Raw genomic sequence first — 26,562 nt, forward strand, 5'->3', positions numbered from 1 at the left:
GTTGGATTAAACGATCGATGAAAGTGCAGAAACGTGGCTTAATTGGAGTACAGTTTTTCAGCAATTTTAATCAGAACCTTCTACAACCATTTCACCATTTTGCTGTACATCAAGTAACAGTTACACAGTTACATGAATATTCCTAAAATAAACAGTACACCTCTATTTGACACCCTGACATAGTTGGTCACTTCGAGCAACATTCGGCGAACAAAATGTTGAGACGCCAAAAATAGTGGACGAAAAAGTCAAATCATGGACAGAACTTGTCAAGTGTTAGTTATTTGTTATTTGTGTTTTATAATGTTTGTTGTTGTGGATTTTGGAGACGCCAGTGACAAAATTGTGTCGAGACAAAGAAGATATTTGGGATTTAGGAATATTTCACATTTTTTCGTGAGTGTTTTTCTTATACGATAAATGGCAAAGCGGACTGAGAGATCAGGGTTTTAGAGCTAGAAATTTGAAATATCGCTCATGATAATAATATTATTTTCTCTCTCTTATCTTGGCTGGCTCGATAGACCAGGAAATAAACTTTAAGTAAAACCCTTAAGAGGGTACAAAATCTCCTCAATAAATTTAATCGTTTAATTGGTTTCTTTTTTATTGCTGAAGGGGGTTCTAATATTTCTTTCATATGTTTTTCAACCACTTATCAGATAATAAATATTGAAATAAATTCGCAGAAATAATAAAGTTTACTCTTGATAAACAATAATAAATGATTTTACACTTAGAAATAGATACAAATTTTTAACTACCGATAGTATCCAATCGCGAAATATAAATGAAACGAATGAATTTGTGATTCAGTTAGCTGTACATTGTACAATTGCCAATCCATTAGACGTTTGGTCAGTTCAATTACTAGATGAAACCCGACCCAAGAAATGCAGCTAACGTAGAACTCGTTGATATTTTATATTGTACGTTATTCACTTTAGTGGTAAATGCATTTTGAGATTTCTTTGTATGGATTCTTTGGAATAATTCATTTTTAGGGTTCCGTACCCAAGGTACGGGACCCTATTACTAAGACTTCGGTGTCTGTGCGTCTGTCTATCTGTCTGTTTGTCTGTCTGTTACCTCTTCACGCCCAAACCGCTGAACCGATTTTGCTGAAATTCGGTATGGAGATACTTAGAGTCCCGAGGAAGGACATAGGATACTTTCTACCCCGGAACAATGTACGGTTGCCGCGCGATTAACGAATTTTGGCGCAACGGAGTTGCACTACGTCATCTAGTAATAATTAATTATTACGTCTTGTCGTTTTAATGGTGTTAATATATATAAAAATGGATTTTCAATTGTGTTAGTAACGCTAAAACTCGAAAACGGCTGAACGGATTGGGCTAAATTTAGTCTTAAAATGTTCGTAGAAGTCCAAGGAAGGTTTTAAAGTGACATGAAGTTCACCGGGACAGCTAGTACTGTATATAGTTCGTTGTTAGGTTTCTTGATTTTTTTTTATTCGTTTCTGGCTGATGTCACCCGCTCATTGTTAGTTCCAAAATGTATTAATCGCACAGGACTCATACATTTTTTGTAGATTAAACTTCGTCCTGACTTATGTCTTTTTCCGACTAAAAATATCTCTACATTAAGATTCACCTAGATACACTTTCGCATTTTAATAAAAGTTTTAAGTATAGATTTACCTATATTTTATAGATAACTAAAATACCCTGTTCCAACGTCATTCTAACCTTTGATTATATCGAAACCAGTAGTAATTGCAAGCATCTGACATCTGCATCGTACTACGTGCTGTGATGTGACACATTACAGAGGACATAACCTGCATAATAACTGCCTACGAAACGCTAAACCCAAGCAAAATTCTCTGGGATGATTTTGATAAAATTCAGCATAGATACAAAAGACCACGGCAAAGGACATACGACAATTTTAGTTGCTAAAAAATAAACTCTTTTAGCAACAAAAATTGTCGTATGTCCAAAAACGATTACCGATGGATAATGTTTTTCAAAAAAATAAACTCTTTTAGCAACAAAAATTGTCGTATGTCCAAAAACGATTACCGACGGATAATGTTTTTCAAAATATTTATGAATAGGTGTATTCAAAATTTTTTTTTCAAATTTTTTTTTCTGAACGTTGTTACTATTGGTGCCTACCACCGGTTCGGGAACCTGATCCGGTGAGAAGAAATAAGAAACTCGCAGGCTAAGAAAGTCGCGTGCGAACACCTTGAAGAAATATATATGTTTAAGTAATTGAACTTAACATTCAAAATTGAACTTAATTTACTTTAGAACATTTCTGAACTTTATAACTGACGGCCTCTGTGGCTCAGTTGGTGGGCTGTTAGAACCTCAAGCCGGGGTCACGGGTTCGAATCCCGCCGAGGGAACAAAAACTTTTAAAGGTACCTGGGTCATGGATGAAAATATCCATAGTTCCATAATATCCGTGCTAATATGTGTATCTGTCTGGCGCTCGTTATGGATATTTTATAAATAATAATGATAAACACGTTATGCAGTGATTTAGTAAAAGAAAAAATATTTTGTAGTACGCGTGGTAATTCAAATATAATCTTCCATACCTATGGACGATTAATCAATAAAGAACAAATCAAGAAAAACGAATAGCATATCAGATACGACACGAATTTCGCGTTATGGTCTTTTTGTGATTGCCAGAACGCGTCGTGGCCGTTTTCATTAGAGCCACGACGAGAATTTCGCGTCGTGGCTGTTTCACTGTGACCACAACGCGTTGTGAGCCATTTTTTTCGCTCATTGAGCGATTTCGGTCTTTGAGCGTCACATATATAAGTAATTCCAAGTTGTATTCCACGATTCCAGGTCCGCCTTAACTTCAAGGCGAACATGGTGCCATGGAACCAGATCTTCGCCCAGGCGATAGGGTTCCGTGTAAACTGGGACGACCCCCCGGACTCCTTCTATCCCCACCACCACGTGCACAGAAGAAGCCTGTACGAGAGAATGGAGGTTCTGTTGGACAGGTATTAGCTACTACTTTTTAACTTGTGTTACTTCATATTTTTTAACTTGTGTCACTTTTAAAATGTTCAAAAACGGTGTTTGACATCACATTCATTTATACTTAAACTAATTAAAATAAAAATGTGATATTTTATTTTAATTAGCTTAAGTATAAATTAATGTTCCTATAAACTGTTGATGTGCCAATAAAAAAATTACTTACACTAGGTAGTTAGAACCAGCTGCAGCAGTTTAATGGGGCTATTTTCCCAAAAAGGAGGAGGTTATATATGTTTGGCTGTGGATATTTTAAATAGGCACGGACTGTGGTATTTTTTTAAAGGAAGAATTAGGCTCTATAAAAAAACCGTCACCCTACCTCAATTGGTCGGGTGACCGACACTACTTATTTTAACCGATATCTTTAATAATACCCATATATTTAACTTTAAATAGCCTGACTAAAGGTCCTGAGATGTTATATGATATTATAATATAGGTCCATACCATAGAGCAATAACTATACTTAATTATACTTTAATATTTATAGGAACGGCCTCAGCGGTTTTCACTGCGTGCGGCGCGCGATCTGTGAAGTGCAGGACATAGAGAACCCACAGGAGATTTATTTTAAAATACTAAAAATAATATTCAGGTGAGAGTAAATAAAGTAATACTAGAAGAAACTTATAGTCTTTAAGAAGATAAGATATATATATATATATATATATATATATATATATATATATATATATATATATATATATATATATATATATATATATATTATGCTAGTCCCGACTACTAAGTATTATATAGTATAATAATAATAATAATAGCTCCCACACCGGTTTCGGTGACGGTGGTCGGTTTCATTGAAACCAGGCTAGCTACGCAGGAGTAATTCTATAGTGCCCAAGTGTGTGCGCAGTACACAAGAGCACTTTCTATTCCTTTACTCTCATAACCCAGTGGGACGGAAGACCGACACGACTGGCGAGAGTTCAGGCGCAGGACCGACTTTTACATGCCCATCCGACGCATGGATCATCTTACTTGTCAGACAATCAGGTGATCAGCCTGCATTGTCCTAACCAAACTTGGAAATAACATGGTTCCAACGCGGGAATCGAACCCACGACCTCCGAGTCAAGAGCCACGCTCAATACCACTAGACCACGATTATATAGTGAGTGTGGCAAAGCGCGCTTACCCAGCAAGTGTGCCATATAGCTATTTTTTCATACTGGTGATTGAAAATATCCAATCAGCAGTATGAAAAAGAGCTATAAAAAGCTAAAAGGAGCACTTGCCGGGTAGCCGCACTATGCCAAATATCTAATATATAAAAATAGGTAAGTCGGGTTTTCCTTCCTGACGCTATAACTCCAGAACGCACGAACCGATTTCCACGGTTTTGCATTCGTTGGTAAGGTCTCGGGCTCCGTGAGGTCTATAGAAAAAAAATATTAGAAAACACTTCAAGAGAAAAGCAGGGAACAGGGAAAATCATTTTATGGCAAAACAATTTAATATAATATGGTTCTTACGCCGTTACTTCTCTCGCCGGGCTAGTTTCCGAACCGGTGGTAGGCACCAGTAGTACCGACATTCAGAAAACAAATCTGAATAATTTTTTTTGAGTTTGAGTTTATTTTGGAAGTAAAAAAAAACAGCTTATTCCGTGTATTAGTGTTGAACCCCTATATTTTGAACCTCCATTATTATAAAGCCATTGCGTAGAACTGGGATAAAAATGGGCCCTGAGGGCTGAGTGTGAAATGGAATAAATTCATTTTTTTTATAATTTCATCTGTGCATTTTTTTTTCAGGCGAATATCTTCAGACACTGACAAATGGCACGACCACACTACGGACGACTGCGAAATCTCCACAAGAACTTGCCCTTTCTCCTTACTACAAGTACTGCCATACACTGATCTCTGAATATAGATTATATGATATCTATGTGTTTTAATTATAAAGGTTGAATCTTAACTTTCTGCCAAATAGTAAAGCTACGGAACGGACTGTCGCCAGAAGTATTTCCGGACCAAATCGACCTGCAAAGAAAAGAGCGTATTTCCTCTTAAAAGGCAGGCAACGCACCTGCAAAGATGTTGGAATTATCCATTACAACGTCAGCTGTTTTCCATCAGGTGACCCGTTTGCGCGTTTGCCACCTAAATAAAAAATACATGTTTGGCAAAAGAAAACACTGCAACGCTATGAAACTGTGGGAATAGTGTTTAACGTGGGAGAGCCATGCTTCGGCACGAATGGGCCGGCTCGACCGGAGAAATACCACGTTCTCACAGAAAACCGGCGTGAAACAGCGCTTGCGCTGAGTGAGTGAGTTAACCGGAGGCCCAATCCCCTACCCTATTTCCTTCCCTACCCTCCCCTATTCCCTCCCCTTCCCATCCCTACCCTCCCCTATTACCCTATTCCCTCTTAAAAGGCCGGCAACGCACCCTCAGCTCTTCTGATGCTGCGAGTGTCCATGGGCGACGGAAGTTGCTTTCCATCAGGTGACCCGTTTGCTCGTTTGCCCCCTTATTTCATTAAAAAAAAAAAAAAAAAAAGTGCGTAGTGACCACAAAGGAAGATCTTTCGACCGAGTGAGGTATTATGCTCGGTTAGGCCGAAGCCCACGTGATATATTTCAGCTGTCGTATATATACCGACGCACTTAGAAAACTTCGATAGCGCCATGTAAGGCGAACTATGGGTACCGCCCATAAAGTAATATGCCTAGGTATATTAACTTTATGGTACCGCCATAAAACTGTTGAAGTTTCTAGATCTTGTAGGCTGCATAGTAACGTGTACTTGTAACTATAGTTAGAACGTCTTCTCAATTCGCTTCCATTTGATTACCAAATAAAATGTCCACCGCTTTATAACGGCCGCTAAATTAAAGCTAAATAATGCTTAATCTAATTTTCGAATTACATGAAACAATATTCAGTTGAGCCAGTAATTAGTAAATTAATGGATTTGTTGGTGCAACTGTAATAATGCGCAAAGTTCACTGAGAATATTGTAATGACAGCCTGATTTTTGGTTTAGCGATTAAAAGTTAATTATATAATTGCTAATATTGTCATTATGGATATTATTAGTGAAGTAAATAATGTGCGATCAAAGGCTTATTTTTTTTATGAAATAAGGAGGCAAACGAGCAAACGGGTCACCTGATGGCAAGCAACTTCCGTCGCCCATGGACACTCGCAGCATCAGAAGAGCTGCAGGTGCGTTGCCGGCCTTTTAATAGGGAATAGAGGAGGGTAGGGATGGGAAGGGAATAGGGGAGGGTAGGGAAGGGAATAGGGTAGGGGATTGGGCCTCCGGTAAACTCACTCACTCGGCGAAACACAGTGTACTCGTAAGCGCTGTTTCACGCCGGATTTCTGTGAGAACGTGGTATTTCTCCGGTCGAGCCGGCCCATTCGTGCCGAAGCATGGCTCTCCCACGTATAAATTATTTATTGAACGCTAAACTAGATAGGTGTTTGTGCACACAAATGGTATGAACCGTACATTTTGCAGCTCTATAAAGTGGCTTATATGCTTCCACGTCTACTCTATCCCTTTTTATGCGCAGTGCACAGTGGAGCAAAAAAACTTTGCCCAAAGTATGCTCCAAAGGGCTGTAAAGTAAAAATTAGTCTATTTTATTAGTTTCCTAGATGACGCCTACAACTCCGTTCCGCCAAAATTAGTTATCGTGCGGGAACCGTACATTTTTCCGGGATAAAAAGTATCCTATGTCCTTTCCCGGGACTCAGAGTATCTCCATACCAAGTTTTAGCAAAATCGTTTTAGGGGTTTGGGTGTGAAGAGGTAACAGGCAAACAGGCAGATAGACAGACAGACAGACTACAAGTTATGTACGTCAAACTAAAGCATAAGTTTCCAATTCAACAAAGTATCACAATATTGGTCGTACGTATTCCGTTTGTCATACAAACGGTTTTCAAATACATGGAAAATGTTATCACAGACGAAGCTTCACAAACGTTAATGTACTTTAAATTACACTCGACATGGACACATCTTGAACGCAATATTTCTAACAAATTGTAAATATTCCTCTATAAAAGTCCTATTGCATTTGAACGTCGCTTTGATAGGTTTATATGGAACTAGTATTCATACCATTTATAGAGAGTGTAATAAAACTAAGTGATTAATGATTATTCTTCATATATTACACTTTTTACTTTCATTTCACAGTGAACTCTATAAACATAATATAGAGTTCACTGTGAAAGTAGCAGCGCTGATAGAGTAACTTTTTTGTAGTTTGGTATAGGAATTAATGACGCTGGGGGCTTGCCCGTACAAATCGCAAAAAAATTCAATGGTTGTTTTGGTGCAATGAAGAATTTTCATTCATTCATTCATTGGCCCATGATGCGCAAATAATGTGGAATATGCCTCTACCAAGCCTCTACACAATCATCGTAGCAATCCTTAACATTCTTCACTTTAATTGCTCATCATCGATGGTGCATACAATTATAGGTAGTTTGTCACTAATTCGAGGTCGATAATGGCCAACGGGCGATTAAAGATGATAATAATATGTCTATGCCCCTCTACAAGTTCGTAATGTGTTTGGCTACCATTAGCTAAAATAAGGTTGCATAATGCATAATGCATTGTTTAAACCTGGTTTAAATTTACATACAAAGTCTTGCAGTAACGTCATAATATACTTGAACTCCCAAGCGGCCACATGCGGCCGCGATAACAATAGAATAGCTATTTTGTCTGGTTTTTCAAGGGAATAATATGTTTGAAAACCTTTAATCCGACTGCGTTAAAAAATACAACATTGAAAAAAATAGCCTGTCACTCGCGGTAGCATTGCTAATCTCTCACACCTCATTTGCATCGGACCAGCAGCATAGACTTACGAGAACACATCCATACATAGTCTAACTACCCTTCCTTTTGGCTTCTTCGTAGTCGGTTAAAAACTGCAGTTGACTTGCAACATAAAATATCCTATACGAGTAAAAATCGTTGGAACGTGCTCCGAGTACGACAGCAGCTAATTTACTGGAGTGATATAACAATGTCTTTCACGACTATTTATCGACAGACCGACAGACCGACAGACCGACACTGCATTTTATTAGTGTCGATAAAACTTAAAGTACAAGCGATACACGGCAATAAAAATCTGCCAATAGAATTAGTTTTATGGTTTGATTTACGAGTTACTTTTGATGAAGTGAACATTTTGCTTTTACTGCGTGGTCCATCAAGCCTTCTTCACGTCCATTGTGAAGATTGCCAGCTGTCTACAGTATCAAGAACTGACATCAATCATGAGTCCGTAATATTTTCTCGGAGGGTGGTTATGTATCTTGACAGCAACGCAACAGGCATTTGACAGCTGCAACTAAAGACAGTTCCGTAGCCAAATGGCAAAAAACGGAACCCTTATAGATTTGTCATGTCTGTCTGTCTGTCTGTCTGTCTCTCTGTCCGTCCGTATGTCACAGCCACTTTTCTCCGAAACTATAAGAGCTATACTATTAAAACTTGGTAAGTAGATGTAGTCTGTGAACCGCTTTAAGATTTTGATACAAAAATGGAAAAATTAATGAAAATTTTTAGGGGTCCCCATAGACACAACTGAAACAAAAAAATTTTTTTTTCATCTAACCTATGCGTGTGGGGTATCTATGGATAGGTCTTCAAAAATCATATTGAGGTTTTTAATATAATTTTTTTTCAACCTGAATAGTTTGCGAGAGACACTCTTCCAAAGTGGTAAAATGTGTCTCCCCCCCCCCCCCCCCCCTCTAACTTCTAAAGTATAGGGCATGATAAGTCTAAAAAAAATATATGATATGTTCACTACAAAAACTACCAACGAAAATTGGTTCGAACGAGATCTAGCCAGTAGTTTTTTTATACGTCTTAAATGGTAAACCTTAATTTAACTTTCATTAAATCAACTGAAATATGAACATAAATCAAAAACCTCTTAATTTCATAAAAATAAACCTTATTGCTGCTGCGGAACCCTTCATGGGCGAGTCCAACTCACACTTGGCAGCTTTTTTTAAAGCTTATGTGATCGAGAGTATTCTTAGTGTTTCATTATCAAGAGCCCATTGAGTGCTGGAAAATCTGGGCTAATCTACTCCATGTAAGCATCTTCTATTTATTAGATCGATATTTTGAATCCTGATTCCTGATACTTTTTGAATACTTTTTGAAACATACCACCACCACACTACTCTTAGACAATTTAGATTATGTTACTATGCTTCTTTCGACCTTTGAGGCGCCGGAGTTCTGGTCGATGGATGTGGTCTACCGGAGGTTCCGGGGGAGACTCCGGAACGAAGCGCGTCACGTAGCTGTCAACACGTAACAAAGTGTAGTTTTAAGTATATAATAATAATATGTATGTTAGTCCTTAGTGCCTTATCACACTGGCGATTAGCGAGCGATTTGAAAGCGTGACTGCGTAGCGCACACGCCGCGATTGCGCGGCGTGCACGTCGCGACAGCGCAGCGTCGTCGCGGCGTGGAGTCGACGCCATTTTGTACACTCGTCTACACAGATTATTATTATATATAGTAGACTCGTCTAGGGAGTGACGTCAGAATGCATTTTGCTGCTGAGTGTCCAAAACGCCGAAGGCAAGCCAGGCGCGGTTGCAGCCTGAAATTTTGGGGGGGGGGGGGGTCACTCAGTAGTCACTACACTATTTATTTTTTTATCTTCGCCCTCAGATGATTCTGGGTTTACAGCAGCTGTCTAAATTCGGACAAAGTGGTGGTTAGGGGATAGCTAGAAATTTCCTTTTATTATTTAGCAAGATTTTGAGATTTTCAATTTTACCTTAGATTTTGGGGGGGATCATGTCCCCTGTGACCCCCTCCCCCCCTCTTCGCGCAATCGCGGCGTCATCGTGGCGGCGCAATCGCGTCGCTTTCAAATCGCTCGCTAATCGCCAGTGTGATAAGGCCCTTAAGGTATTTATTCTATTATGAATATGTGTGTTAGTCTGTAAGGTATTATGGGCCTGAAATAAATGGTCAAATAAAAATAAAAATGCATATATGATATAATTGGACGCTGTTAAGCATTCGTGTACTAACCCACACAAAAATTACGTATTGAGTTATGAATGCAGTTATCTATATATTAATACGCAAGCGAAAAATGGGGAAACGTACGTGCATGAAATTTTGCACAGTTATAGTTTATATGGTGAAGGAGTGCATCGAACTAATATTATTTTGAAATTATGCTTTTATCATACTTACATTTTTTTAACAAATAAAACATTACACACACTACAACACACACACATGAGAAATGACAGATTTTTGAGTGACAAGCCTATACATACGAATTATACTCTTTTATTTATGGTTGAAGTCTGTTGACAACAAGTTGACAAATTGAAAATGGATTATAGTTTTTTTTATTGAATCTAAGACACTATTAGACAATGCTTACACGGCCAGTCTGAGATCAGCCAAGTCCCAGAGACAAGAGTTGAAAAAAAAAAAAAAAGTCAATATTTTTTACAAAATATAGGTAGTAGTCCTAATGTCGTTGAAACTAAGGTCGAATTTCGACCATTGGGCGATCTCTAGTGTTCTGTAAATGATTTAGAACAAGACTGCAATCAAAATTTAACAACAAAAAAAATTGTGGGTTAAGGTTAATGCTTAACAGCGACCATATATCTACGAACACTGCAAGAAAATAAACTACACACAACACACTTAATCATCTCTCAACAAGGTGATCAGCTGCAGCAGTATTATTTGGTATACCTCTTCCATAAAGGCATGTAAATGATTTCCAATGACTTTTCGGTTCTATTGCATTCTGATTCCTCTTAGAGTTTTGAATTGGGGGTTGTTTTTTAACAATTTAACACTGAATAAACATTTTATCATTTCATATAATTTATTGAACTTTCAACGAGGAACGATTTCGAACTTATTTTTATTGTTAAAAGGAAAGTGAGAGTTCTTAGCTATAGTTTATCAGCCCGCTCAGAGCTGAAACATTTGGGTTCATCTACTCCATAGAATCTACTTTCAGTGATTTGGTCTTTTTATTCTGATGCCTAACACTTTTTAGAGTTTTTAATTAATATTGAATAAACGGTTTATTCACTTTAAATCGTTTATTCGTCTCTCAATGTAGTGACCATCTGCAGTAGCCCCTGATCCTCACAGCCGCTGTAGATGGCGGCGCAGTCGAACATCTGTCGGCCGGCCACCGCTGCGTCCAAATACTCCGACATCGACGACTCCCAGTCTGGGTCTTTGTCGAAGGAGGTTCGCCCGTAGTCCGGTCTGTGAAAAATGAGTAAGATTTAGAAGTATCCCAAGAAGTTTAAGAGAAAAAAAACGTGTGGCACTCGGGAAATGCCGCGGTAAAGCCATTGCATAGCATTTTTATTAACTTACTAGACATTCCGCGCGGCTACGCCCGCGTGAATTAAGTATTTCACAGAAAAATTAGTCCACAAAAATAGCCTATGATCCTTCACGTGGTCTACTTCTTATTTGTGCCAAATAACAGAAAAATTGCTCCAGTAGTTCGTGAGATAAGCCCTTTCAAATAATTTCCCCCGTTTTTGCCACATTTTCCTCTATTTATTCGTTCCTATATTAGTTTTAGCGTGATAAACTTCCTCGATAAATGGGCTATCTTACACTGAAATAATTTTTCAAATCGGACCAGTATAGTTCCTGAGATTAGCGCGTTCAAACAAACAAACAAACGAACTCTTCTGCTTTATAATTTTAAGTATAGAAAATGCAATTATAATTATTCGCATACGTCTAGTCGCACGCACATAAAAACCGCACCGACGCAGTGGGGGTGTTAGGTTTTTTTAATTCGGTCACCGCGCTCAACGTCTACGGTAAAACCGTAAAATTACAGATTCCCTAAATTGTGTTAAAAATATTAGTTTTGCAGTTAAGGGGTAAGAAACATTAATTAATAACTTTTAAGCCAAAGATAAAACAACTAGCGTACATGATAGTCCGTGTGTAGAGCAAAAGTTGATCCGTACTTTATAAACATAAATTACATTTACAAAATTATCATGGTAGGAGTTAGGACATTATGTTTGTGAAAAGCATTGCCCAAATCCCCAAAAATTACAAAAAAAGTTCCTAAAATTTTGAGACAAAGCAGAGCCACGATCAAAATCATTCCAATACAAGACCCAATCGTGTACTAAGCCGATAACGAATCGAAATCTTAAAAATTCGATTTGAATCCGGACATTTTCCAATAACTGGTCGCTTACCGAGCACGTAGGACCAAATATTTAATATTTGTCCTACGTGCTCCGTGATCTGTGCTGTAATGATTTTTCACAATTTACATTTTAACGTGAAAATCCTTTGAGCCGATTGCGAAATCCTACGAATTTACAATACCATACCGCACTGCCCCTGTAGACAAGTGGCAAAACGCTAACGCTAACGCTAACGCTAGCGCTACAAAATGTATGCGATTTGACATAAGTCATCGCTTCGCTAGCGAATACTAATGTCAAATCCATACATTTTGTAGCGCTAGCGTTAACGTTAGCGTAAGCGTTTTGCCACTTGTCTACGGGGGCTGTACGGTTATGATTTTACGTAATATGTTGTATAGTTAAAATAATTTAATTATGACAGGAAAGATATTATAATATGAAGCGTACATATTATTTATTGTTACTTTAAATAATTAACTTTGATTACTTTTGTTTAGCGATAGATTACAACGACTGGAGAGAACTACTTGAGTTAAGTCTCAACTATGTGCGTTATTAAAACTTCATACAAACATTGGAAAATGCATCGCTACAAAAATATCAAATTGGCTTGTGAAAAATAAAAATAAAATAAAAAATGTTTTATTTCTGAGTAAATTTGAATCAATTTTTTTCAGAATGTCTACCTGACCACGTAGGCCACGTAATAATAATAATAACTCCCACCACCGGTTTCGGTGACGGTGGCTGGCTTCATTGAAACCAGGCCAGTTAGGCAGGAGTAATTTTATAGTGCCCAAGTGTGTGCGCAGTACACAAGAGCACTCTCTATTCCTTTTACTCTCATAATCCAGTGGGACTGCCGACCGACGCGACTGGCGAGAGATCAGGTACAGGACCACTTTTTACATGCCCATCTGACAAGATGATCCATATATGGATCATCTTATCAGACAATCACTAATTTATTTTACAATAAAAATAAAAGGCGGCAATGTTCAATATTATTAACCCTAAACCATCAATATTATATTGCACAATTCGTAATATTGGGCAATAAATTGATCGTCTAGGGGCCGCCTTATTCCCTGGGTATAATATGTATACGTATTTTTACTAGTAACAGAGATAAAGTTTAGAATATACTCACGTGAGCAGTATATGCAGCACCTCTCCCACCAGCGCCTCCTCAGCCACAGGAAACTGGGCCGCCTCGCAGATCGCTCGAAGAACGCACTCCTGGCCGTTCATGCCTTTCCTGAAAATGTTTAGAAGAACGTGTTATTAAATTCTGTCACAATTATATTTCATGTAACAGAAACCCTCGACTTTGCTAGAAAAGACAAGTAAGAAGCTTTAAGGCTTCAGTCTCGAAATCAGCGGGCAGTGCGGCGGGGCGGTGGCGGTGACGGCGCGGGAGCGGCGCGTTCCAATGTATAGATATATCAAAACTAAGTGATAATAATTTAGAGTGTGTATGTGTCCGTTATGTAGAGTTCACTGTGAAAGTAGCAGCGCTGAAATACCATTTTTTGTGATTTGTATGGGCAAGCGCCCAAGCGTCATGATTTTTTTCATGCAAAGGTAAAAAAAAATCCTCTTTCAGCCCTGCCACTTTCACAGTGAACTCTATATAGGAAACCCATACACACCCTAAAGTATTATCACTTAGTTTTGTAACACCCAGTAAGTATATGGAACTGCAGGCCTCGAACTGGCGGCGTCCTAGACGGCTTTCCGCGCCACCGCTACCGCTCCCGCCTCGCTGCCCGCTGATTTCGAGATTGAAGCCAGAGACTCCTGAGAGTGATGATCACGTGGGGCAAAATGGACGAGAGCAGCCTAATATCGGGATGTTAGTCGTTTGGTTTACGTTTATAAGTGTACGATGATGATGACAATAATTTGCCATCCTTGTCACGCAAAGAAAAGATTTATATCATGATGTATGTGAATGTAGAATAGAAGTTGTAAAGGAATAGATAAACATACATCCCCTTTTTCCTTTGCCGTATTCGGGTAAAAGCTTAAACAAATTATTAGTACCTATACTAATAATGTATCGGTAAATAGCCTGTCTTTACATAAGCTATATTCGATTCCAAATCGACTTAAAACCTTCATTATAACCAACAATACCTCCCTGAATTCGGTTCTTAATTTCACCGTCTGGTCTCAGGGGAGGCATCCACAATGTATTGACCAGATAGATTAATAGCTGTTCATTGTTTAAAGTAATCTATGTGGAGAATTTCGGCCAATAGCTTACATAAATTTATACTACATACCATGCTCAGATTTTAAAGTAATATTTTTTTACCTTTTGCAAATAATACGAGTATACCATAAATTATTATCGTGCTTACGTTTAATGAAGAAAGGGCAAAGAAAATTACGACAGCTTTAAAGTATGGGTTAGGTTATTTAATTATAGTTTTAAGTAAGGGGCCCCAGATAAATTTACGGTTTCTACGACACATAAGTTGCAAAAAAATGCACGACACTCGTGCGATACGCCTGCGTTATGAAGATGCGTTGCAACTTCAGATGGAACTAGTTGAACTTTAATATAAATTCGTTCGATACTCGATTCGTTCGTTCGTACTCATAATGTACAGATGTCAGACGTAATTAAACTTTACTAGAGATCGCCCAATGGTCGATATTCGACCTTAGTTTCAACGACATTAGGACTAATACCTATATTTTGTAAAAAATATTTACTTTATCATATTTTTTTCAACTCTTGTCTCTGGGACTCAGCTGATCTCAGACTGGCCGTGTAAGCATTGTCTAATAGTAGCTAAGATTCAATAAAAAAAAAACTATAATCCATTTTAAATTTGTCACCTTGTTGTCAACAGACTTCAACCATAAATAGAAGAGTATAATTCGTATGTATAGGCTTGTCACTCAAAAATCTGTCATTTTTCCTAGTGTGTGTGTTGTAGTGTGTGTAATGTTTTATTTGTTTAAAAAATGTATGATAAAAGCATAATTTCAAAATAATGTTAGCTCGATGCACTCCTTCAGCATGTAAACTATAACTGTGCAAAATTTCATCCACCTACGTTTCTCCGTTTTTCAAGAAGATAAACTTTGAATTGACTTGCATCATTGTACTGCCTGTTCCAAATTCAAATTGCACAAATAAAAATGCATCGCGACACCTCGCGGCGTTGCAAAGTAATTTGACCTAGCACGTAGCAAATTAAAAACATCCCAAGTAAACTTCTCAGGTGTATCCGGGTATTGATAGGGCTAGTAGAACCTTTCCCGGACACCTGATACGGATAATCCGGGATCGGGCACGACAAAGTAACCGCAGGGGCTGGAAACTTTTTAAAACTTGATACTTTTTACGATTGGAGATTACGTAGGGTAGGGTGTAGTCAACAGTGAATTTACTATCATACTCGATATACACTCGCGCGCCGCGTCGCGAGCCCTGAGTGTAAACTCGAGCTCGCGGCTCGTCTCGCGGCGCGGCTCGCGGCTCGCAGGGCTCGCGTCGGGAGCGGTTTCCAAAGGAGCTCGAGGGGGACGCGAGCTTTGTGTTTACACTCGCGCTTCGACGCGAGCTGCGAGACGCGCCGCGAGCCAAGCCACGAGACGCGAGTATAAATCTCGTATCAATTATATGACGCCCGCAACTCCGTTGCGCCAAAATTCGTTTAACGCGGAAGCCGTACATTCATATAATAGATAAAATATTCCGGCAAGCACATAGGATAAAAGCATCTTATCTCCATCACGAAAATGTCAAAATTAAATGACGTTTGTCACAAATAGACTTTTGGACCATAAAATTAAGTCCATTTACATAATGAGTTCCACATTTATGTCAGAGGCGGTTGCTAGTTTCAGGCTGCGTTTCCACCAGAGATGAGTTGCGAGGAATGTGTTTTTGAGAACCAATAGAATCGCTTCATTGACGTGACCTCGTTAAGCGCAGCGATTCTATTGGATCTTAAAAACACAAGTGAAAAACACATTCCTCGCAACACATCTCTGGTGGAAACGCATCCTTAATCCCTGACAAAATTAAACAAAATAAACAACAGATTGTTGTATATGTCGTAGGATGATTTGATAAATCCGTGTTTTCGCGAAATCCCTAGAATTTTCGCGAAAATTCGATTTATCAAATCATCCTACGACATATATAAAAATTTTGTTTTTGCTGCGTTTCCACTTTGACGTATCTATCTGTCTGTCTGTGTGTTTGTGTGTCTATCCGTAATATCGTAGCTTCCAAACGGGTCCACCCGTTACTACGATGCATGATACGATTCCAGAAGTTTTGTTTTTTGTTTGAAAGCTAAAATGATTGAGAATGTTCTTAACAACATTTCATTATCATCAGCCTGCTTGAGAATTGGGGGTTTTCTAGTTATTTTTTTTCCATTATTACCTATATATCACATTGTGTTATTAGTGTTGAAAAATCCACAAAAAATACTCACATATCCAATAAATCCGCTACAGACTTGTAGAACACTAATCTTTCGTTCCCTCTGTTCTCCAGGTCAATCTCTCTCTCCTCTCTCGACACTTCCTTGATGAAGTAGTACTGGGAGAGTTCCGTGATGTTCTGGAACTGGCTGTACTGGTACTGGAAGTTGAGCGCGAAGAGGAGGGGGATCTTGTCGTCATTGGGCACAGGGACTGACATGCCTATGATGAGCTGGAAATTATAGTCATTATCATTGTCAAATTCAAGTTATAATTCTGAGGAAATTCAGTGGCCTTTTTAGGGGAATATCAATAGTTTTAATTCAATTTCAGTTCGAATTCAGTTGAGTTCGAGTTGAATTTGAGTTGAATTGGAATTGAGTGTAGTTAAAATTTTAGTTGAGTTGGCGTTGAGTTTGAGTTAAGTGTGATTTAAATTTTACTGCAGTTTGTGTAACTCAAACTCAAGTTTGAGATAAGTGTGATTCAAATTTTAACTGAGTAGGAGTTGAGTTTGAGTTAAGTGTGATTTGAGTTTGTGTTGAGTTTGAGTTGAGTTGAAGTTTCATTTTAGTCGAATACTTGTCGAATTTGAGTAGAGTTTAAGTTGAGTTTGAGTTGAGTACGACTAATGGGATGGGAAGGGAAGGGAATAGTTGAGGGTAGGGAAGGGAATAGGGTAGGGGTTAGGGGATTGGGCCGCCGGTAAACTCACTCACTCGGCGAAACACAGCGCAAGCGCTGTTTCACGCCGGTTTTCTGTGAGAACGTGGTATTTATACGGTCGAGCCGGCCCATTCGTGCCGAAGCATGGCTCCCCCACGTATGAATTATATTCTGTTGCATATTCTGTTGCAGAAGCACTGTCGGTGCGACACATTGAGAAAAATGAGTGCCGAAGCATAAACAAGTGATAAATTCCTCACCTTATAAGTAGCTCCATACGGATAAACCAGGGGTATACTATTGATTTGCCTCTTAGCGCGATAATCCGTGGTGTCCACGCTAATTGAGCACAACAGCACAAGCGAATATAGCCTGTGAAATAATGGTATAAGATTCAAAATGGAGATCGTTTCCAATAAGAGGATTTAAATGTTTAATGCGTTCAAAAGTAAATTGTAATAAATTAAAATATTTTAGGGAATAAATAGGAAATAGAGAAGGAGTTCAGTCAAGTTTTAATTTTTCAATAGGCAAGGATCAGGATTTTAATAAGCGATGGATTTTGGAACTGGAGGGAAAATATTTTTGTAATATCATTTTAACACTGTTTTTTAGGTCATTTTTATAATGTACTTATACCATATTATTTTTATGACACCATATTATATTTTTTATACCATAAGTACTAAAAAAGGTTGAAAAACACTGGTCTAAATTAATTGATCACATAATAATCTACGCACATGTACGCACGGTTCAATGCTTTCTTAATAACAGATTATATACCAAATATTATTCTAGAACAAAAAACCACTTTACCTTATCATGGTGATTGGTGCCTGATCCTCAAATCCACGAATCACACCTATAACCCACGAATGACATTCTCAAGCAACGTATTGAACGAATCCTGTTAAGGGACAGATCGTATTATTGGACAGATCAAGCCGGCTTCACCTACAAACGCCAGTGTTACTTTAACTTTTCTAAGGCGGTGTTCATAATGGCACGAAGTTTATATTAAAGTACACGTAATATAATTGAGGATTTTGTGAAAATTTCAAGCGCTTACTTGTTTCCCTTATTGATATCAAGCAAAAAAGGGAAAAAATCATCGGACAGACAACGAAGTCTTAGTAATAGGGTCCCGTTTTTCCCTTTTACGTACGGAACTCAAAAATAGTATTTAAATACATTATAAAATGCCATTTTTGAATAAAAGTATTTAACTTTGAACACCAAACTAATAACTATACATAAATTGAATTAAAAAAGTATGTATTCCAACAACATTCGTGTATTGACAAAAATATTATATAGAAAAATAATTTATTTTTCTAGACTGACTATAATTCTGCTAAGTCAAAACAAATTATATTTTTTTTCATTTGTTTGACTTTTTGATCGTCCAGTCTGCAATTATACCTACAGATGGTGGTAGGGATCATTGGAATTGATCATTATAATAATATTACATGCCACTCTTAAGGATATAAGTACTTATAATATTTTAATTTTCCATTTTTCATTTTTTATTACCGAATGTAGATGGTATTATTTTATATTGGATCTCCTTAGACTTCAGCGTGAACACACCTTTACCCAGCTTTCCGAAGTCATATGACTTGAGAGCACTCTACACTAATTTGTATACCCAATAACACGTCACAAAACGGACGGGAAACGGACCTAAGCCGCACTACCAGTGTTGGAACAACTAATACACATAGTGCCCTTAAAACTCCAGTTTGTGACCAAAATGTAATAAATAAAATTCCAGTTAGTGGCCAAAATCTGATACACAATAAAAGCAATTAAAATATTGTTTTCAGTAGCAATTACTCAAATAATTTTAAAGTTAAAACGATGGTAATCAAATGGAATTTAAGAAGAAGTGTAACTATAGTGTTTCTAATTGCATTGGTGAAAACAACAACATCGGTTGGTGAAAATTGCAAATATGTGCATCGAAGTAAAAGACAACTGATCTATCCGAATACAACACTGTTACAAGTAAGTTAATTAGTATGTTTTACAGTTTTGGATGTAAGACGTATAGTAATGATCAGTGGGCTCTTGCGTAAATAGCAATAAGCATTTTATAACAGCGTGAATTTTATGAACAAAGTTTACTATATGGTAGCCCATATAATAATGATTACATATTCTATGCCTGTAAAAATCGAGATGTTTTGGCATTTCTCATGGAAACATAGATAATAAAACATAGAACTCTGTATAAAAGAGTCAAACACACGCTAAAGTATAATCACTCATATATTATAGTTGCTGTTAAGCATTTGTGTCCTAACCCACATCATTTTTTTGTTGAATCTCTCTTAAAAATCTAAAAAAACATAACTGCATTCATATTTAGTCCCTCCCCCTACGGAGATGCCTTATTAACTCAAAATTTTAAAACTACAAAATTTTAATAAAAATACAGCAATCATCTTCAGTATATTATTATTAACATTCCTTTCACTGTTATTAATTTCCTATTTTTGTTTATTATGCTCATGATATCAGTTTCCGAAGTAATACCAATTTATTTAAATTCAAGCATACATTCAGTAGGTATCTCCTTAGTATTTATAAGTTACGTTTATTTGAAACACACGCCAATAGATCGACAATTTCAGTAACTACATATTCGCCGTTTGAATTTTTTTAGGTCAATTTTGAACGATAAGTAAAAAAATAGGATTTTGGTGTGCTTTCGGCAACGCGGCAAATGTAGGGTCGTTTTGTCAGGGAATGGCCTTAAGTACTCAATACGCTTTTTTTTCTGGGGAAGTACACAAATGCTTAACAGCGTCCATATAATATTATACCTGATATAATAAGTATAATTTATATTTCGCAGCTGAATATAGGCGTCGGCACACCCAGTCCAGTCAAGCAAGTCAACGTGAACTGGGCTATCCAAGCCAATTTCCAACTCCCTTGGAATAGAACTCAGATACCCATAGATATACTCCATGCGAACACTGGGTACGATGGAGAGGCAAGAGAAGAAGGCTATGGAGAGACAAGAAAGAAGAGGGACATTAAGCATAGAGAAGAGGCAAGAAAGAGAGAAATAGAGGGTGGCGATTCAAGAAAGAAGAGACAAGTAGAAGGCTACGTGAACGATGCTAGATTGTACCACTTCTATAAGTATGTGGAAGACATGCTAAATAGGTAACACTTTTGAGATAAATACATAAAACCAAACGACAATATCCTTTCCCGTAAATGAACCAAACTACATCAAAAGCGATCCAACGACACAACTAAATTCTTCCTCTTTATAATGCTAGATATTGTTCGTTCTCACGTACCCGCAAAATAGCGTATATCATACTGGAGCCGTACTTGCTACAACGAAAACTATTATAATATTATTAATATGTCCTTTCCCAGGGCTCAAGTAATATCTATTCTAAATTTCATCTAAGTCGGTTTAGTGGTTAAAGCGTAAGAGTTCATTCAGACCGCAATGCGACGCGTAGATGCATTTCTAAATTAGTATGGATTTGACAGATTCGCAAGACGTCTGAATCAACCCTAAAAGGTAACATCCCCAATCCCCATCTAAGGCCGCGGTTCCACTGACGCGGAGCGGAGCGGAGAGGAGCTTAGCGGTGCCCGAATTGGCCAATCACCACTAGATGTCTACATTTAATGTTCCACACAGCCACAATTAGATGTCTACATTTAAATAGAAAGATACTCCTACTACTCCTACACATTTATAATATTACCCCCTTATACAGCAAATAACTAAACAAAGTTTGCTAGTCTTTGTCTGACACATTAAAAAAAATCACATCACAAAGACAGTGGACCTTAAAATGCGTAAATATTATCATATTTATAAGGGGTGTTAGCATCGACAGTATTGATTCAAAGCTGTTCTGAGAAGATTCTGACTGATAACGGCAATAAATAACAAAAAGAATCGAGATTCTACCAGACGCGTTGGCCCAAAACTTCCTTCTTAAATTGGTTTCGATACACGCCCGTTATTTATCGCTGTTTGTTCATGCAAAAACTCCAATGGCATGTTATATTTTTTTGCACGAGGAAATGTTTGCTGGCAGTAAATATCTCGACTTGTTCAATTGGAAAGTTTGTCTGATTGAAGTTGACTTGTTTGTGTGTTTTGTAGACTAGAAAATGCTCGCGGCCGTGAAGAGGAAATCCACTGGGTTCCTTGAGGGAAACTGTTACTTTTTCAGATACACCCCAAAATAAGGTTTTCGGGTGGAATACACCTAATATTTATGGATATGAATAATTTAATATGTGCGATTCTCAGACTACCCAATAAGCACACAAATTTCATTAAAATTGATACAGCCAGGACCGATAGATTAACCTTGAGAGCTTCAACGAGAGATCTTCCAAGCGTCTGTTGCCAGTTCTGAGGTCGTCATAATAGATCACGTCGCTCACAAAACTTCATTCATTCAAGTTATTTCGGGTATGAAAAATAGATATTGATCGATTCTCACATCATCAGCTTAAGCGCACAAAACTTTATCAAAATCGGCACATTCCGTTTCGAAGGTGCAATCATCATGACATGAGAATTTGAAGATTAGGATTCCATGCTACATACATCAACGATTCCATGCTTTAACGTGGGAGAGCTATGCTTCGGCACGAATGGGCCGGCTCGCCCGAAGAAATACCACGTTCTTACAGAAAACCGGTGTGAAACAGCGCTTGCGCTGTGTTTCGCCGAGTGAGTGAGTTTACCGGAGGCCCAATCCCCTACCCTTTTCCCTTCCCAACCTTCCCCTATTTCCTTCCCTACCCTCCCATATTCTCTTCCCTACCCTCCCCTATTACCCTATTCCCTCTTAAAAGGCCGGCAACGCACCTGCAGCTCTTCTGATGCTGCTAGTGTCCATGGGCGACGGAAGTTGCTTTCCATCAGGTGACCCGTTTGATCGTTTGCCCCCTTATTTCATAAAAAAATGCTACATATATATTTGAATGCTATTTTATACATATAGCTAAAAGTGAAGACCATAAGAACCTTATCACCACCTACTGTATTTACCACTTTTAAAGCAAAATAAATGAATCGAATTGATAATCTTGTATATATAGCCACTTAGTACTAACAGTACATAGCTAGATAGTGGTACGTTTGATTGTACTATGAATATTATAATTGTCGGTCTGCGCCGTCTGTAGTTAACTTTAAATATTTACGCGATGACCATCTACGTATGTCAGCATGAAATGGTTAGATTGTAAACGCACTTTAGTTATCTAGTATTGCTAGAACGTTTCAGTATTAAACTGGTAGGCGTAAGTTCTACGCAAACAAGACAGTCATAGTTTTTGATAGACCTTAATTTGGCAATCGTTTTTGATACGATTAAGTTGCTAGTCAATTACAGCACATAAAAATTCTGGTAGCCACCAGGATAGGGTAGGGTAAGGTTTCGTCCCAGTAGACAATAATTGACATAATTTGGTATTGAGTCGGTTTATCTTATATCTTATATATATATATATATATATATATTTCGGGGGCGATAAATCATCTAGCTAGGAATCATTTTCAGAAAATGTCTTTTTATTCGTGTTTTATCGATAATCGATAAACTGTAAAATATGACCCTTCCTGACATCTATCGGCGAATAATAATACTATTTTGTTAGCAACTAACGACCGATGCAGATGCAGATGGCGTTATTAAGTAACACGAAGTCAATGAGTGTTTGCTATACCGAGCAAAGCTCAGTCATCCAGGTACTGTGAATTTAATGTTAGACATCATTCAACGTAGAAATTTTATTTTTGAAACTATGCCCATTTTAATCAATTATGGCTACTACTTTACCAAATTTGGGCAAAGTCATGATGTTTCTCAAACACAGAAGTCAAAATTAACTCTTTCGTCTCTGCTATTTTCACTACTACTAGCTACTATCCGAGAAGTTGATTTATGATGTCAAACCTAGCTGATAGAGCATGACTTAGGTACGTTGACATAACCCGACCGAATAACGTAGGTCTGCCATCTAACCATGAATCAATTTCTTAGATAGTACATTAGTAACCTAATAGGTTCTATGCTCTATAAGGGCGCGTTCAGACTTGCGTGTTTTATGCGCGCGCAGATTCAGCTCACGTGTTTTCCAAACACAGCAGAAAGCGCGCAGAAAACGCGCCGTAACAGTCTTGTGTTGTTCCAGTTTCGGCGAGAACGGCACGTCGTGTGTGCTGCAGACGCTGTGCCGGCTCGGCGCGGAGCCGCTACACTCCTATAGAGATGATGATCTGCTGCACGAGATAGCCAGCTTTGTGCTCAAGTAACTATCAGGGTTTATTCATAGTCAGGACCTATATTATTTGGTCGAGTTATATCAAGACCAGTCGGCAGGATGCTAAATAACATTGACTTGACATAAGCCTACCAAATAACGTAGGTCTGTAAATCAATTTCTTTGAATATAATAATTATTATGTAGGTTAATTTTATTATCGATCACAAGAAGTCGATAGTTATTTCAAAGGACGAGTGATAAGATCGCTCGCCAAAAATGGAAGGGGCGGGAGCAGTGTTCGATTACATTCCACGATGGTGGGGGGTTAGATGCACCTACCTACATAGAAATGTAGAAATGTTTTGCAGAGCAGGTCGTAAATTCATCGCATTTGCTTCGGCACGAATGGGCCGGCTCGACCGGAGAAATACCACGTTCTCGCAGAAAACCGTCGTGAAACAGCGCTTGCGCTGTATTTCGCCGAGTGAGTGAGTTTACCGGAGGCCCAATCCCCTACCCTATTCCCTTCCCTACCCATCCCTACCTTATAGGGGAAGGTAGGGATGGGTAGGGAAGGGAATAGGGTAGGGGGTTGGGCCTCCGGTATTCCCTCCTAAAAGGCCGGCAACGCACCTGCAGCTCTTCTGATGCTGCGAGTGTCCATGGGCGACGGAAGTTGCTTTCCATCAGGTGACCCGTTTGCTCGTTTGCCCCGTTCTTTCATAAAAAGAAATTAATGACAACAATTCGTAATTTTGATCGGCCTCAGTTTGAAGTATTGTTTTTTTCTAAGCTTAAGAAACAATAATTTCTAAAACATTTACTTTTCTCTTTTCTAGTCCACTGAACGACGAAAGCGAAGATACAGCAAACGAGTCCATACCATACATATCAGCGTATAAACTTGGGCTCAGCGGACACGACTGCGGCTACCAGTGTGGGCATTCCCTTATAGACTTATTCTCTCAGATACACTGATATTGTTATAAGTAATAAATTAGTGTATCTTTCCACATTCGATTAATAAGTGTATCTTTATTATTACCACAGATAGATAGTAGATAGAATACGTATTGAGTTATGAATGCAGTTCTTTAGATCATTTAGAAAAAGTCAGCATTCATAACTGAACAACAAAAAATTGTGAGTTAACACACACATACTTAACAACAATTGAATAACCCTTAAGTAATCTAAGTTAAAAGCCCTGTCTTTTTCAAATGCCTCATAAACGGTATTTAACAGCTAATCAACGCAAGAATAAATGAATGATTTAACGAACAGCTTAACGACACTCTAAAACAGATTTCAAATGGCATTAAGACATTGTTGAAATCACACAGCTATCCATAGTGGATTATTGTTAAAATATTATAACTTAAACTAAATAAAAATCTTATTTTTTTAATACCTCGATCGTGGGAATCGCAGACACAATAGATTTTCAATTGTAAGGGTTGATTCAGACCGCAACGCGACGCGTACATTTTCTAAATTTATATGGATTTGACAGATTCGCAAGACGTCACATGCAATTGAAGTCTGTCAAATCTGCGACAGCCGGGTGCCGCTTGGGGATTGATAGGTTAAGTAGCTTATATCGATGGCCGCTACGAATAAACGTGCCAGAGCTCTTACCCAAAAATTTTTTTATGATACACCTATGTAATTTTTTTGGATTTTTTTTGACTTAAAATAACTATTTTATAGCAACGTAGACCTTTATTGTACGGAAAAAATAATAACATACATCACATTAATAATGAAATATTCGCTTATTGCAGATTATTTTGTTTATTTGAGTTCACCAGAAAAAACGTGTTAAAACAATCTGGCGCACGTGTCTATCCTTTCCTTTGAGTTATAACTCTTGCACGATTATTCGTGTAAAAATGCAAGCGACTTCTATGAGTAATGCCTCATTGCAGATGGCGAAACTTTGAATATAATAATTCACATCTATTCTATTCTCTTTTACAAATTACTCTTGTCTTTTTTGTTTTCTTAAAGGTTATTCGAAGAGCTATTTTAAAGTTTATCAGAAGAGCTGATGGTGAGTTGCCGGTCTTTTTAAGAGGAAATACGCTCTCTTCTTGAAGGTTTGCAGGTCGTATAGGTCTGGAAATACTGCTGGTGACAGTGCATTCCAAATTTTACAGCGCGCGGCAGAAAGTTACGCGAAAAAAGCACGGTGGAAGACTGCCACTCATCAAAGTTATGAGGATAGTATATTTTTCACGTGGAACGATGGCGAAAAGTTGCAGGAGGTATGATTCCGAAGAATTCCTCAGAGCACTCCCCGTAATACTACCGATTGAGGATGCAGAGTAAAGCTATTTACATCACGGCATAATTCCAAGGGGTTCAGCCTGTTTGAAACATTATAATAATAATAATAAATATACTTTTTGCACACGTTAAGAAGAAAATTACAACATTTATTAACTAATACAGTGTACTACATTGGCGGCCTTATTACTTATTAGTAATTTCTTCCAGGCAACCACAGGTAAAGGACTGAATATTATTGAACTATTTTTATGAGTGTGCAATATTATAGTAGATAAGGTGACATTTTTTTAATGATACATACACAAATACATACATATCAACATTAATATAATACACATATAAATAGGTAATAACATAAAAAGTAAGTACAGAAACAAATTTAGAGGTTGGAACTTATAACTAACAATAATAACTTGATGATCAAATTTGAATATTAATTATAATAGCATGAATGTCAATTTATATAGGTTGTGTATTATCACTAATAGAAAGAAAATGTTCTTTTACCAGCATCTTAAACCGATAATGTGTAGCCGTCATTCTTATATGGGTTGGTAGTGAATTCCACAGCCTTATTCCCGTAGCAGCAAAAGAAGAGTTATAGTATTTTGTTTCTTGCACAG

General features: G+C 37.8%; 3 protein-coding genes across 3 annotated transcripts; 2 read left to right on the top strand and 1 right to left on the bottom strand.

Annotated features, from left to right (window-relative positions):
* The first annotated feature begins 255 nt into the window (after positions 1-255).
* Positions 256-4,925, top strand: LOC121734497. Its single transcript, XM_042125118.1, has 4 exons — positions 256-396; positions 2,838-2,998; positions 3,529-3,633; positions 4,811-4,925. The coding sequence occupies exons 1-4, from the start codon at positions 256-258 to the stop codon at positions 4,923-4,925; spliced, it is 522 nt and encodes a 173-aa protein (XP_041981052.1).
* A 6,233-nt stretch (positions 4,926-11,158) lies between these two features.
* On the bottom strand, positions 11,159-18,334 carry LOC121734214. The gene is made up of 5 exons (XM_042124694.1): positions 18,194-18,334; positions 17,635-17,746; positions 16,720-16,940; positions 13,404-13,511; positions 11,159-11,330 (listed from the first exon to the last, which is right to left on the bottom strand). Exons 1-5 carry the CDS (start codon positions 18,199-18,201, stop codon positions 11,159-11,161), a joined length of 621 nt encoding a protein of 206 aa, XP_041980628.1. The 5' UTR covers positions 18,202-18,334.
* A 717-nt stretch (positions 18,335-19,051) lies between these two features.
* Positions 19,052-24,993, top strand: LOC121734222. The gene is made up of 4 exons (XM_042124701.1): positions 19,052-19,387; positions 20,241-20,557; positions 23,576-23,692; positions 24,487-24,993. Exons 1-4 carry the CDS (start codon positions 19,241-19,243, stop codon positions 24,623-24,625), a joined length of 720 nt encoding a protein of 239 aa, XP_041980635.1. The 5' UTR covers positions 19,052-19,240; the 3' UTR covers positions 24,626-24,993.
* Positions 24,994-26,562: the final 1,569 nt, after the last annotated feature.

This window comes from Aricia agestis, chromosome 15 (genome assembly GCF_905147365.1).
Source record: "Aricia agestis chromosome 15, ilAriAges1.1, whole genome shotgun sequence".
Classification (NCBI taxonomy): Eukaryota; Metazoa; Arthropoda; class Insecta; order Lepidoptera; family Lycaenidae; genus Aricia; species Aricia agestis.